This window comes from Uloborus diversus, chromosome 1 (assembly GCF_026930045.1).
Source record: "Uloborus diversus isolate 005 chromosome 1, Udiv.v.3.1, whole genome shotgun sequence".
Taxonomy (NCBI): Eukaryota; Metazoa; Arthropoda; class Arachnida; order Araneae; family Uloboridae; genus Uloborus; species Uloborus diversus.
The window spans coordinates 148,438,846-148,454,561 of record NC_072731.1 but is presented as its reverse complement, the minus strand read 5'-3'; the positions used below and the strand labels follow the sequence as shown (position 1 = coordinate 148,454,561).

Here is a 15,716-nt window from a genome sequence, read left to right as displayed (position 1 = left end):
GTAATAAATAATCAATGTAAAGCATATTTTTTTCTATTTTTACTCTATATTTCTCTCTTTTCAAAAAATGAAAAATATCATATGCATTCTACTCATTTAATACTCATTTATGTTTTCAGAAATATGTGGATAAGGAATTTTCTCTTCTATTTGCTGTTATGGATGAAAGCCAGTCCCATTATCTGGTGGAAAATATTTTGGAGTATACATACCGGCCTGACCTTGTGAATACCACAGATCCCATGTTCATTGAATCAAATCAGATGCACGGTATAAAATATCCTTATTTTCTCATTTTCTATCTAAAGATTTACAGGATAAATATTTTATCATGCAAATCTTTAAATGTAGCTTGATTTTGCATGAAAAGAAAAACATAATTTCTGTCGGAAAAGTTTTTTTTTTTTTTTTGTAAACACAGTATTTGATGAATGAGTCACGGTTAAATCTTATCTTTATCTTATCTTTATGCATAGTAAAGATTTGTTACTATTTGCGGGATGTGAAGCCACAATTTATCTCAAGTTGTATCAAAAACCATTCTTCTAGAACTACAAAGCATCACCCATCATTTGAAAAAAAGATCCGAAAATCGAAAACATTATGATGTTTGAAAACTGAACTATTACTTTTAAAGTACTGCCATTTTTTTAATGGGAAGCTTCGAAAAACATGTTGTACCTTAACTTTTTGAGGCCAATGTATCTTTCGACATCTGAACACATTTTTATGAAATTTTTAAACATTGTGTGACGTGTGAAAATTCTGTAAAATATAGATATGTTAAAATGGCGACTTTTGTATTCTGGAATATTATATGTCATGATGTCGATCTCTTACTTTTACTTACCGCATCAAGGAAAACGTTTACTTTTGTTGAGTCGACTACACCTAAACATTTGGTTAAATACTATTGCTCAAAATACGTGGGACCGTTTGAATTTCCTTTGCTAGAGTAATATTTAGTGAGTAATATTTAGTTTATTTAAATTTCCCTCTTTTTATATAAATCGCAAAAGAAAAGAAAGTGTGTGACGGAGAGAATTAAGAACTATACTAGGAGTTACGTATCATAATTCGACTTATTTCGTATAATTTAATAAGTAATCTTTTCAAAAACAAAACTAGTATAAAAAATTTTAGCGGATGAATCATTCGTCTCGCATTGCTTCAGCAGTGTTTCTGAAGTGTTTGATGAGCTGAACTAAAATTAAATTTATGCGTGGAGAGAAATAATTTTGCGACACAAACCTAAGTCACGGCTTTGTTTTTTCGACGTTTCAAATGCCGCTCAAAATTTAAAGTCAAAAACTTTAAGGTGAAGTTATCAGTACGTTATTTTCATTTATAAATTGCATTTTGTCTCTTTTAGATAAATTAGAAATATGTTCAAAATATGTACTAGGGTCGTATGTACTTAGAATGGTTCAAATTATTTGAAATGCCATTGATTGATCAACTTATTTTTTCTCAGACATTGCCTACCTTTTTAGCGAGAAACCGTAAGATTGCGAGTTAGCGCGAGTGAAGGGGTTGAATCTTCCCATAAAAAGATTCCACAGCTCAAAAAATGAATTTTTGTCGGAGCAAATTAACTTGGCAGCATTTTAAGGCAGGACCTGATAATCGGATGGGTTAACTGACCCCAAATCGAAGGGCCTCCGACCATTGAAATTATATCAATATAATCAAATTAGTTTTTTTTTCATTTCTGATTTTATAGTTTTGATTGTTTCTGAAGAATATTTTAGGAGCAAGCTCATAAAGGGAAAATAATGTTAATTTTGCAAAAACAAAAAAAAAAAATGTGCACTGCTAAATGTATGCTTTTGATTTTACTATGACATTACGATGAAAAGCTTTCAAGTAGTTCATAAAGTCTTTTTACAACATTTTTAAATGTCACACTGAAAGTACTTAAATTTTGTTCTGCTATAGCAGAGAAAACTTGTTGTTATTCATATTAAACCATAAAAACTGCTTCCATTATCATGATAGTGCATTTGGTAGTGAGGGTTTGGTGTGCAAAAAGAGGAGGAAGGGGATCACTCACAGAAACTCTTGGCCCACAATCCCTCGATGGTTTTATCGAGCTTCGTTTTGAAGATTGCAAAGAGCCTGATCACTCGATTTTGTACTCCACCAAGTTTGCCTTACCCCAACTATAGTTGCACAATCAAATAGTGTGGCAGGATTCACTAACGGACCAGTAAAGAAGAATGTTTTCAAAAATCACGAGCTAGTTTTTTTTTTTTTAAAGAAATTGTTCGTTAATTTGTTACTTTTCTCATTTGATTGCCAAACATGTACTACAAGGCTGATTTTTTCTATGTAAAAAATTACACTAATTCACAATGCATTACCAGTGTCATTTTTAAATCTTACCCTTCACTTCACTTGTCTACCGAATCTGGAAATTCGTATAAAGTTTTAAATAAGACTTCCCATAGAAAAGATTTCCGACTTCTATTTTAAATTGTTATGCCTTAAAATATTTTAATATGTCCATTTATGTTCAATCTTCTATAATCATTTCAAAATTACATAAATCTTAATGAATACGATTTTTTCCAATTTTTTTCTAGCAATTAATGGAAGAGTTTTTGGAAATCTGGAAGGCCTTAACATTTGCGTCGGTGACAAAGTCAGTTGGCATCTGGCTACTTACGGAAAAGCTATTGATTTGCACACACCATACTTTCATGGCAACACTTTCCAAGTTACTGGAAAATTCAGAGATACCATCAATTTGGCTCCAAGCACACATTATACAGTGGTCATGCATGCTGATAACCCAGGTAAGCAAATACCATTTTGTAACAACATCGTTAATTTTCATCGTGGTTACAATTGCTTTGATAATATTGTACTACGAATCTTCAGACACTTTTTGAACATGGACACTTTTCTCCCTTTTTGGAACACTTTGAAGTGCAAGTTTTGGGACTGTTCTTAAAATCCTTTTGAAATTTCTCTTCAGGACACTTATTTGGTTCAGCATTTTTTCAACTCTTTTGGGAATGTTTTTGAGAACAGATTTTGAGCACTAACACATGTCCCTCCGTTAAGAACACTTCGTACACTGTTAAAAATTTTCCGGAAAATTTACGGTAATTGTTACTGGCATCCATGTTGCCAGTAACTATTACCGTAAAAATCAAATGTTACTGTAAAATTTTACGGTATCCTCGGTAGGCCGCAGCAACCAATTGGCGCTGGGATCGCTTATTTCTCCGGTATAAATTACCGTAAAAATCAGCGATGCGTCGGCGATGCAATTTTACAGTAACAATTACAAGAAAATCTTCCTGAATTTTTAACAGTGTAGCACATTTTTTCGGGACACATTTTGCAGCTCTTAACCTTTTAAACGCCGTAATTCAAATTTTGAATTTTTACTTTTAATTTTTTGCTTAAATGTCTCAATTTACCTCTAGTATAGCTAACCTAAACATGTTTTGGCGAAAAAAATTTCTAAATAGGGTTTTCAGGATGTTCCCATTTGGGAACATCGGCATTTGGAATGAAGTAAACGGGAGGATTGATCTTGAAACTTTATTACTTCGAAATGTGTGAAAAAATATGAATATTTTTGTTTATTTTACATACTATTATACTTTTCTCTTCTGAATGACACTTTTTCTTCCTTATTGTCCATGGTATTGGGGGAAGCAAGATGAACGGAGTCTTTTTTTACATTCAATGCTCGTTTTCGCACGTTCTTCTCACAAACCGTAAAACGTCTCTGAGTGAAGGGTACAATATAATGGTTATCTGTTTTTCTATTCAGAACAGGAAGGTGTGATTTAGGTTCAGGTCTGCTTGACACCTTCACTGAGAGTTAATATATCAGCTAGATGTTGCATATAATCCAGAAGAAGTATTTAAAAAAATACCTGCAGAAGATCCATTGCCTGAAGCTTGGGGAATTTTTCAGTCAATTTTTCGAGTTTTTTCCCCGGAAGATTTTCTTCAAACTTAGCATATTTTTTCCAACTAGGATAGGGTTCTTATTTCCGCTTCTTTGCTTTTGGAGTCGAGCATGAGGTTGTGTTTCCCTTTTGATATCCTGAATTGTGAAGCTGATCATCTGAACTATTTGAACCTGTATCTTCATCGCTAAGCATCAAGTCAACATGGCCGCAGACATCTTTAGGATAAACTTCATTTAAGGCTTCATCGTTTATGTGTTCTTCATCACTCAGACTCGCGTGTTTATCAGGTAGCAAAATACAAAAATCATGCTCGTGTTCGTCATCAAGTTCGCTGTCGGATAAGCTGTGGAAATAACCTAACGCAGCTTCTAACGTTAAAAACTTGCGAGGCATCTCTAGATTGCTGTTTATACGGAATGATAGTTCAAAAACACTAAATAGATTAAAACTACATTATTCTGAGTCTAAAAACAAAATCGTTGGTACGTATGAGACTCGCTAAAAAAAAACAGAACGCACGTGAGCCGAGTAATGAAATGAAATGATGAAATGAGACTGGTCAAAGTTCATAAAAGGCTTTATAAGTAAAAAAATAAAAGGCATAAAAGTTCATAAAAATATCTTTATCTACCCGTCAGTCACGAGATACATTTTAAAAGTTTGAAACACATACAATTCTTAGAAAGTGAGTAGGGTAGAAAACAAGAATTCCAACCCCGAAAACGCGATTTACTTATAATAGAGAGAGTGCATGAAGGCGGGTGTGAAGGTCATATTTACAATAGAATAATGGTGTGAAGAGCAAGCTGATTGCTAAAAAATGTATGTTCGTGAATGAAAGAACCGAACACGCGTATTCAACACAAAACAGATCTTCCACAACAAAATATTTGAAATAAAGAGGAATCACACTCAAATTCCGCGATTGACGAAAATCCCCCTCAAATACTATACTCTAAACGCCGATGTTCCCAAATGGGAACGTGTCGGTTCTTATGAAATAACTCATAAGAAATAATAATTGGAAATATTTTGTTAAGTTGAAATAAAATATATGTCCTCTGGCCACTAAACAACGCCAATAAAATATTTCTTACATCTTTTTCTTTAAAAGCAGAGACAGAAAAACTTAGACAAATTCTAAGTTCAGAAATTCAGTAAATTTGACTTTAATTTCAAGATAAAGGTTAAACGTACTTTAAAAATTAAGAACACCTAAAATAAATTAATACTGTTATGTGTCATTTCAGAAAATATGACAAGTCTACACAAATAATTAGGTTACTAAAAAAATTCACAAAAAAATGTTCCCATTTGGGAACATCGGCAGGTAAAAGGTTAAGAAACGCTACTTTGATTATACGACTAGTTTTAGCTGTTACTTATACATTATTGACAGGTAGTTAAAGAAAGTCATTGAAATTATCTTTGTACAAAAGAAAGCGATAATTTCACAAATGTTTGTTCTCGGATCACATTTCAGAACACTTTCGTTATGACGGAGCACAATTGGAACACATTTTAGTGAACATTCTGGCACCTTAGACACATTTTTTTAATTAAAGCATTTCGAACACACTTTCCAATGTGTACTCGGAATTGTTAATGTAACTACTGAAACTAGTTCCGCTTTTATCTTCCATTAAATCTTTTTTAAATTTTTCCTTAATATATATGAATGTACAAAATGTACAGGGTCAGACAAACCCTGGGCGCCAGGTCATCCGGTCAATTAAAAAAAATTACTTTACCAACTAGCTCTTTCAGAACAAGAGGGGGAAAATCCAACATGAATTTAATTTTTAATCCAGCGAATTACCACTTTCTGTTATCTCACAAATTCCACGTAAACGTGATATTTTACAAGTATTATCACTTGTAAAGTTTAGATTTTCCAGTCATTAACGTTTTCTCAACAACAATATGTTACCTATGTCTGACATATGTGCTAACGGATGTAAAAGAACTAAATTAGCTAGTAGTTTTAAATTTTATTCAGAATTGAAGGATCTAGTTTTTTAACCACCTACTAAGTTTTGTAAGTTGTTGATTTATAAGAAAACATAATGTTACCTACATTTATATAGATGCAGAAACTATATAAATGTTTAAAGCATTCTAAACTGACGAAAAAATAGAAGTTAATTTGTACCTTCATCCTCCCCCCCCCCCCCCCCGTTTCTGTAAATACTTTTTTGTTAAATTTTATGCTTCAGTTCTTATACGAAATGTGGCTTTCTAATAGTTCAAGTTAAGAACTTTATCTGCTTTGGTGTTTAATTTGTCTGGCGACTAAAATATATTACAATTTTTGTAGGACTTGGAAAATACATTGAGAGCTCAATGTGTCCAATGTGTGTCAATGTCTAATTCATTGTGTCCATATGATTAAAATCGGGATCACCGTATTTTCTGAACCAAATCCAATCGGATTCTCAACTACATTCCAAGCAGATACAATTACACAGGAAGAAAAGATTAAAAGTAGTGATGAAGTCCTTGCGTCTTCCTGAATTTTAAGTGATGCACATATATTTTGTTCTTCAGGTACCTGGGCCTTGGACTGCAGAACTAACAATCACTTTGCTGGAGGTATGCGTGCCGTCTACCATGTAGATGATTGCGGAGGATCGAAAGAATTCTTGCACCGTGACATATTTTATGAACCAAAGAAAGTTCGGGAATATTTCATTGCTGCCATTGAGGTCGAGTGGGACTATGCTCCTATTAACAGACATATAGTTGATGGATCTGACCTCTTGAAGAATGAGTAAGTTTAAAAATTTATCAAAAATTTGTTCTGAAGAAATTTTTTATCACATAAGCACTAAATTATGAACTATTTTATGCTTAGATTTTTCCTTTACAAAATGTAAACCGTAATGTAAATTTTTACATAATAAAGTTGCATTAATAAGCAACACTGGATAAAACCTTCAGCCGCCAGTGACCACTAGCAGCTATTTCAATAATATCACTTTTTGCACGTCGCAACTGCTTTTGTTTCTTAAACTCAAGGTACTAAACACTTTATTTTTTAATTTGTTGAAGTTCCTAATCTTAAATGCATCAATTAATGTAAATAATATGTTTGCAATAAATTAATTCATAAAGGCTGCATACTGATTTTGCTGGGGAAAATATTATTAATTACTTAATGCATTTTGTACATGTTAAGGTAATTAATTTATTTGTTAAGATAACGGTCAAGTGGTAATTGACAGATGATTTTTTAATCGCCCTTTTTTCCCCGTCGTCGCCGTGTATCCGATAGCAGTAGCTAATTTTGCCCCTTATGGTTTATTATCACATTTCTAACAATGACCAAGCAAAAATGTATTTTTATGAATATTTATAGCGTAGGATGGAACTTTTTGTATCCTTAGGTGAAGAAAACTTTGGATCAAATGACCAGAGGCGCAGCGAAGGAGGGTTTGTGGGTTAGCCCAATCAGGACTCTTTATTTTAAGTCATATATCTAATCCCATTGCGCTAGTATGTATACGTATAAATAGGGAATGTCCAACACCCCCTCCCCTCAAGGAAAAGTTTTGCTATGATTAACTACCCCTCCCCATCAGGAGAAAATTCTGGTTGCGCAGTTGATGATGGTTCGTTTTATTGCCTTGTAAAATTAATTTGTATGCGACAGGAATTTTCAATATTGTAGCGCATATAATTTACGAATAGATTATGCAAACTTTTATTAGTTTGGTCACAATTCCGGAATTGTGATAAACCTTTATTTAAATATACATTTACTGATCTTCAGCTATGATCTAAACCAGAAGTTCTTCAACTTAACCTCCACAGAGCGTTCCGCTGACTCCTTTTCCTTAAATCTAATATCCCTCAGTTCAAATTCTGCGTAAAAGTAAATATTCACAACACAATTGTGATTTAACGCACATCTTAGATACAACCTCTGACATTTCGAGTTTCTTAGAACTTTGCTTAAAAACCTGCAATTGAAATTTCAGTCAGGCACACTTTCTGGAAAAAGTTACATACTTCTGTCGAAACTATACTTTTTAGCCAGTTATCAATTGATCATTTTTTGACTTTCAGTAAGGTATTAGAGACTTAAAAGTTGATATTCAAGATAAATTAATAAAAACCCCAACGGGATTTTTTTTCGCGGAATACTAATGTGTTAATCCTTCTTTTTGCAATCTGGTCACAATGTTTAATACCATCTCATTATTCTCCTCGTTTCGTATGTGGGATTTTCCTACTACAAACTAATTTCAATTCATATTATTTTCTTCCAAAGCAGATTGAAACTAAAAGAGAACAATTACCTAAGAATTAGTTTTACACTTTAAAGTGTGTAAACTAGTTTGATACGATATCTTGTTGATTTTCAATGAAGTGTTGAAAAAGTTTAATTCATTCTGGTGTGTGGGATAATCTTATATTTTGAGAAGCTAAGAAAAAAAAGGACAAAAATGGAAGGGACGAGAGTCTCAGTTCTTAACTTCAATCTTTAGACATTAGGACAAGGTTCAAAGAAAGTTGAAGACTTGTTGTGTTCAGTTACTTAAGCAACCACAGACTGATCTGCATAATATTCATAAGAGTTACTAATGTTCTCTGAAAAGCTATTCATAAACTATGATATCAGAGATAATTTCATATTTTGAGAAGCTAAGAAAATAACAGATTTTTTTTTAAAAATACAAAGCACTTTTCATAATGCACTCAAAAGGACAAAAAAACTTTTCTGGGTCTGAAAGAACAATTTAGTTATTCCTGTAGTTTTCAATTATTCAAAGAAAAAGACTTCAGAAACGAAGAAAAGTGCGGCTCAAGTCATGTTTAACATTATCTAGTTTTTAATCACAAATTTGAGTGTTGAAACATGGATATTTTTCTTAATAGGAAAGTTTGGTTTGAAATGACTTGAGCACTTTTTCTTCGCTTGGGAAGTCTTCTTCTTGGAATAATTGAAAACTACAGGAATACTTGAATTGTCCTTTCTGACCCAGAAAAGTAATTTTGTCCTTTTGAGTGCATTATGAAAAGTGCTTAGTACTTTTTAAAAAATTCTGTTATTTTAGAGTTTTTCGTTTTGAAACAAAATTTTTCTTTAGAATTTAATTTTTTAGTGTTAAGTTGTTCTTTAAGATTAAACAAATCATTAGTTTTTCGAAGTCTCTACGTGATTTAGTTGCTGAGATATCAGCAAAAGAATAGTTCACAACATAAAAGTTACTTGTAATAAAGATCCTAATGTGTCTCTTTACTTAGCCCCGTTATCGATTATTGGCATAGATGACGATAAAAAACCTAAGGAAGCAACGAATGAATAAATTTCATTATTGCTCCAGCGAAGCCTTGATTCAAAATTTTCATTATGATTACTATTAACATTATTGTTGAAAGGTAACAAAATTAGCAACAATGGGTTTTCAAATTAAACATTTAATGGGGAAATGAAATAAAATTTGCTGTTTTCCATCCTAACCGAAATAATTATTTTATTTTAGAATTTAATTTTTTTTTGGCGCTAAGTAGTAACTGAAGATTAAGCAAATCATTTAGTGAAATCCTTAAGTCTCTAAGTGGTCTAGTTCCTGAGGTATTATCAAAAACAGGCCTGAGATTTCTCCGTGACAATCAGGCCAAATATAATAAAATTGCTTAAAAAGGACAAAAACTGAAAAGACGATTAGACAACAGGATAAGGGTTAACTGTTGAAGAAAGTTGGAGACTTGCTGTGTTCAGTTAAGCTACCACAGAAGGATTTCATAACATTTATAAGAGTTACTAATCTTCTTCTGAAAGGCTATTAGAAACTTAGGTTTCAGAGATGTGTGGCTGGAATGGAAAAATAATTTCCATGTGGAGTGAGTTCCAGAAAGATTTTCGTGTATTTACTAGTCAGCAATCCTCATTTTTAAGAAATTCTACTGTCCATTGTCGTGCAATACGCATCTTATTCTACCTATCGGAGAGACAGAGTTACGTTTAAAAGGGTTTCACCTCATTAATTTTTATTACTTTTCCTTTCCAGAGAAAGCAGAACATTTGTCGCCAATGGACCCAATAGAATTGGACGCATTTACAAGAAAGCAGTCTTCAGAGAGTTCACTGACTCAACCTTCACCTACATGAAACCCAGAGGCAAAGACGAGGAGCATTTGGCCATTCTAGGACCTTACATAAGGGCAGAAGTTGGTGACCTCATTCGTGTCGTTTTCAAGAACATGGCAAGCAGACCATACAGTATGCACCCGCATGGTGTCCTCCTGGAAAAGTTCGAAGGTTTTGATGATCTTGTTGAAGAGGATGAGCAACCTGTGGCTCCTGGAGACACTTTCATCTACGAGTGGCCGGTTCCTGAGCGGGCTGGGCCTGGAAGAAACGGATTTAATTGCAGTTCTTGGGCTTATTATTCAGCAGTAGATGTTGTGAAAGATACAAATTCAGGACTCATAGGACCACTTATTACTTGCAAGCCTGGTACATTGAGCAGTAAAGGTAAGGTTAATGAGTTTTTACAAAGGAAAAGCAGTTGTAAAGTATGACAGTTTTCTGGCACATTCAGACTATTTACGGGGTTTTCTTGTTATAGGGAGCTTTGTTTATTTTCTTCACTTAATATAGAGAAAAACTTAAAATGAATTTACTGCAGTTGATGAAATGAGGATCATTAAATTCTTTTTATTTTTGCTTAAAATAATAAAACTAATTTCGTTTCCAACAATATCTCGCTCTAAATGTAATTGTTAAAAGAACTTAACAACTGTTGATGGTATTTGAAAAAAAAGTTAAAGGTTGAAAACATGTCTGTAAACAAAATGGAAATAATTTAAAAAATTTTCAAAAATTCTCTAAAATACAGAAATATCCTCTTTATTCTATAATTACCTATTACATTATTTGATATTTTAAGAACATACAATAGTATTAAGATTTTATTTTTTTTTAGGACATCGACGTGATATGGACCATGAATTTGCTGTGCTCTTCACAATATTTGATGAAAATCGAAGTTGGTACATCAAAGAAAACACATATAAATATGCTACACGACCTGAAACTGTAAATCCTTTGGATCCAGGTTTTATTTTAAGCAACAGAATGCATGGTGAGTACACATATTAATCTTGTGCGGTTATTGAGAATGAAAAACATGTATAAGTGTGTAAAGAACTTTCCATTAAAACAATGTTTATTTCTTCCCATTAACGTAAGGTAGATGCTGGTATTAACACCTGTCGGCTAATAAGGCCTAAACAACAAAAATACAGTTAAAAAGGTTCGTATCCACTCAAGGAAGCACTCGTAGGAAGCTAACACTCATAGATGGCACTTCATACTGGTCGTGATATGTTGCTCACTTGTTGCGACCAGTGCGACGCGATTCACTTGCGCGGAGCGGTTGTGCAACACGAATAATAAAAAATCGTCCGACTGAATCTTAAATAATGTTTTTATATTACTTTCTGAGACATAGTTTTGTGCTCTAGTCTTTTTTTGTCAATGCTTCTATCGACCTTTGATGTCTGGATTATATACATAGACCAATTATTGTAGTTTTGTGTACTTCTTTGTACACGATGTAAGCGGCTAATAAGGACAACCAAATTTGATCGTTAGCCCTATTATACTCCTTTAATTTTTCAAAAATGTTTGTCAGTTTTACATCTTCTTTTAAATCTTTCTCAATAAATTGTAAATGTTTATAAGTAGTTACGACTATTTACTAATTGGTTCAGTGTTACAGTAGTACACCAAGCAGATCTTCTGAAAACTTTTACCACATGGTTTACGATTCTAGTTCGGACGATGAAGAAGACAATGCGGCTTGTTCCATTAAAAGTACAGCATTTCAAGAGCTTATGCCTACACCAGAGAAAATTATGAAAAAGAAAAACACCAATTGTTAGAAGAAAAGTCGTTAATTATCAGAGAACCCCAGTCGTCAAGGACCTGTTTGACAGAAATAGGAAAGAGAAAAAAATAAAAAAAGACGTAAACCCGCAGTGAGGAAAATGATAATAAAGAAAACGATGCTATTGGTACTGTCACACACTTGTGAGAGGATAAGATGAATGACATGAGACTATGTTTGAAGTGCGGCAAGTGGTATCATAAGGAATGCGTCGGTGTGACAAAGATAATTTTCAGTGCCCTGACGGTTGTTAAACAAATAATCTTTTCGTCATTTTGAAGACTTTAAGCATGATTAATTTATATATATTACAACTGATACAAATTATTAATGTTAGAAGCTTATTTCGATTATTTGAGAGTGTAAAGTTCTTGGACCTTATTATTCTATCATAGTATAATAAGGCCTAATGACGAGGCTTTAAAAAATGTTTAATTTTATCCCTGTTTTCTACAAAACTGGTGATTTTTCGATAGTTTCTTGTAGTAATTGATATGTATGTTCAATTAATATTACAATTTGTTGATTCGGGTACATAGTTTTTATTTCATTTCAAATCTCTCTTAGGTAGGCCTTATTACCCTCACCTAGCTTGTATATTGCGTAACTCTGACTTACCAGCTTTATGCTTCAAACCATTCAGTTATGAGAACGATAAAGTTAACGATTTTCAAAGTGATCACTCTCTGGAAGGGTTTAACCTTCATCAGTGAAATTCAACTCAAGCTCCCCTCTTTTTGAAATAAAATTTTACGTATTTGACAGAATTTAGGCTGACATCAGACTATTTGAGAATGATTATAATTAATATTAGAAATTGTACTAGTCAACCCGTGCGGAACTCCGCACTGTGCTTCAAATCGTTTCATATGGCATTTCACTCTTTAAAAATTTCAAAGAAAAGAACATTATGAAGTAGAACCGAAAAAAGTAAACGGATTAAAGCGAACTGAAAAAATCAAACGCACAAAAGAAGGCATGTAATTTGAAGATGTCAGCAACAAAACCTCGTTAAATACAATGTTGTGATAATGTGATCATCGTAACTTTTTGGTTGTACGTATTTTCAATACAATCATCAATATCATTAAAAGTGTGACTGAGTGACTCGTGAAAAAGCAGTAATTGTGCATGTAAAAAAGCAATTTAAAGGTTGTTGTATCTACTTTAAAAAAGACTCTATCGATACACATGTGTACTTAAACTGAATCAGAAATGTACAAGAACGTAGCCAGAGGGGTGCAAGGAGGAGCAACTGCTCCTCCCTAGAAGAGACCATCTGACTCTAACGCTCCTTCCAAATGTCACCAAAGATGACTTCAAATTGCAATTGTAAGACTTTAATTTCGAAAAAATGACCGGGGAGAACCACATGACCGCTTTTTCTGCCCTCATCTGAGCAAAAGTAGCATAACATGTTTTTTTAGAGGGAAAAGAGGACTATATTTTTACCCAGTTACCCAGTTCCGCACTAAGGGGGGGGGGGGGGCTAAACCCACTGTCGTGCTGCACCTATGCCTACCCCTCCTAACGGCAATCCTGGCTACGCCCTTGGAAACTTAGAGTGAAATTTATTAAATGGTAGATGAAAGAAAATTATTTCTTTTTGGTTGAGAAGGTGAAATGTCACATCTAAAACTGATCACTGACATGAATATGCTTGCACTGGGTTTAACAAATATTCACAAACATTTTTCAAGTAGGTTAAAATCTTTTTCAAAGTGGAAAATATATTTTGTTTAGTTTATGAATCTGATAGTTTTTTTTTTTTTTTTTTTTTTTTTGAGCAATCACGATTGCTTATTGCTTTTATTTGACTGTTTTGATGTCCTATCATTTTATTTTCTCACCGCTACCCGCCGCACCATCACCGTGGAACGGCCGCCTCACGATGCTGCTCCTATAGCGAAAGTCGTCTCCAGGTTGCGTCAATATCCTACACTTACACGCATACATACACGCACGTGCAAACAAACACATACACACGCATACATACACATACACAAATGCATACATACACCTACACGCATACATAAACACATTCATACACCTACACACATACACAAACACATACATACACCTACACACATACTCAAACACATACATACACCTACACACATACTCAAACACATACATACACCTACACACATACACAAACACATACACACAAACACATACACACACACGCATACATACAGACACCTACACATACACACACACCTACGCACAACTACCCACACACTCATGTCTACACACCACATACACATTCCCCCCCCCCCCACCACAAACACTCATACACACAACTGCCCACACACTCATACCTGCACACAGGCACAAACACACACGCCTACATACACACACACACACTCGTGATTGCGAAAAACATAATTTGAATTTCAGATGTCAAAATTCAAATTAATTTTTATTTATTTATTTATTTATTTTTAACTCTTTGAATGAAAAATAATTTTTTTTATTGTTTTTTAACAACAAAAACAACAATGATAGAAATTGCAATGATTATTATTATTATTGGTATTATTATGATTGTGGCGATAGTGAAGGAGATGATGATAATAACAATAATAATAGTAGTAGTAGTAATAGTAATAAATATAATAATCTTCATTATCATGACCATTATATTCATCATCATCATTGCAGTTTAAACACTATCAGACGTTGCTAGGAATCCTTTTTTAATAAACGGGGACGAAAACATTTGGTAAGCTTCAATACACACATAGAAAACTAGAAATGTTACGCATAGTCATCCAAAGGAAGACAAATTGATGTGCATTTTTTAAAAGCGTGATTGCAGGTTTGCGTGCAATGTCTTGATAAAATATTCATGGTAATTAAAATCGCATTTCATGCATGAAAAAATGTTTCTCTGTATTTAAATATGTTGTATTAATATGCAAAAAAATTCTCTTCCAGCCGTGAATGGAAAATTATACGGCTCTTTAGGTGGTCTAGTGGCCAAGCGAAACACATTGGCAGCTTGGTATCTCATCGGCATGGGAACAGAGGTAGACATGCACACGGCCCACTTCCACGGACAAACATTCTTGAGAAGAACGGATAGCACTCGAAGATCCGATGTGGTGTACCTTTTCCCAGGTATCTTCGAGACAGTTGAAATGATCATGGACAACCCTGGCACGTGGTTCCTTCATTGTCACGTGGATGATCACATGAGAGCTGGAATGGCTGTTACGTATACCGTTGAGCGTTGAAGATAAAATTTCAATTCAAATTAAGGATTATGTATAATAAAAAAATGACTTTAAGCATAGGTTGTGAACGAATTATGAAAGTACACTTTGTCATTTAATCTGTATAAAGAATGTGTTGTCAGGAACTGAATTATGATACGGTGGCTTTTTCGTAGGGGTCATCGTTTCCGATAAATGGTTGCGATATGTTCTTAGTCAGAAAAGAAGAGCATTTTTGATAACATTCTTTTTGCCAAAAATGTTTCGGTACTGTTAATTTATTTTCTAAACTTTATAGCTTTATTTTGAATTATGTATTATGTAATTATAAAACATTTTTACAGAAGAATTTTAATAATTTTTGCAATTACTTATAGATGTAAGCAGAATTCCATGAATGTATTATGTGTTAAAGTTCAATGTCTTAGATGCCAAAGTACGTCAACTCGCCATATTGGAAATGTTTGATTAATTAGTATCTCATTAACCGTTTCTGTGGCCTACGAATGACGTTAATCTGTTGTTATGACACTTTTATAGAATTAAGTTCTAATTTTTTATATATTCTTTAAAGCTGTGTTCAAGAATTTAGTTTTTTTTTTTTTTTTTCAAATTCAAAAATGTAAAATTATGCAAAAACAAAAATACAATTTTAGGTTTAG

At 33.3% G+C, this 15,716-nt stretch overlaps 1 protein-coding gene across 1 annotated transcript in view; it reads left to right on the top strand.

Moving 5' to 3' along the window:
• LOC129216194 (hephaestin-like protein) overlaps nt 1-15,075 on the top strand; it is a 95,929-nt gene extending 80,854 nt beyond the window's left edge. The window contains exons 10-15 of the mRNA XM_054850380.1: nt 120-270; nt 2,586-2,798; nt 6,483-6,705; nt 9,953-10,419; nt 10,871-11,029; nt 14,777-15,075. Coding sequence (XP_054706355.1) covers nt 120-270; nt 2,586-2,798; nt 6,483-6,705; nt 9,953-10,419; nt 10,871-11,029; nt 14,777-15,075 — 1,512 coding nt within the window. The remainder of the gene's footprint in view (nt 1-119; nt 271-2,585; nt 2,799-6,482; nt 6,706-9,952; nt 10,420-10,870; nt 11,030-14,776) is intronic.
• The last annotated feature ends 641 nt before the right edge of the window (nt 15,076-15,716 follow it).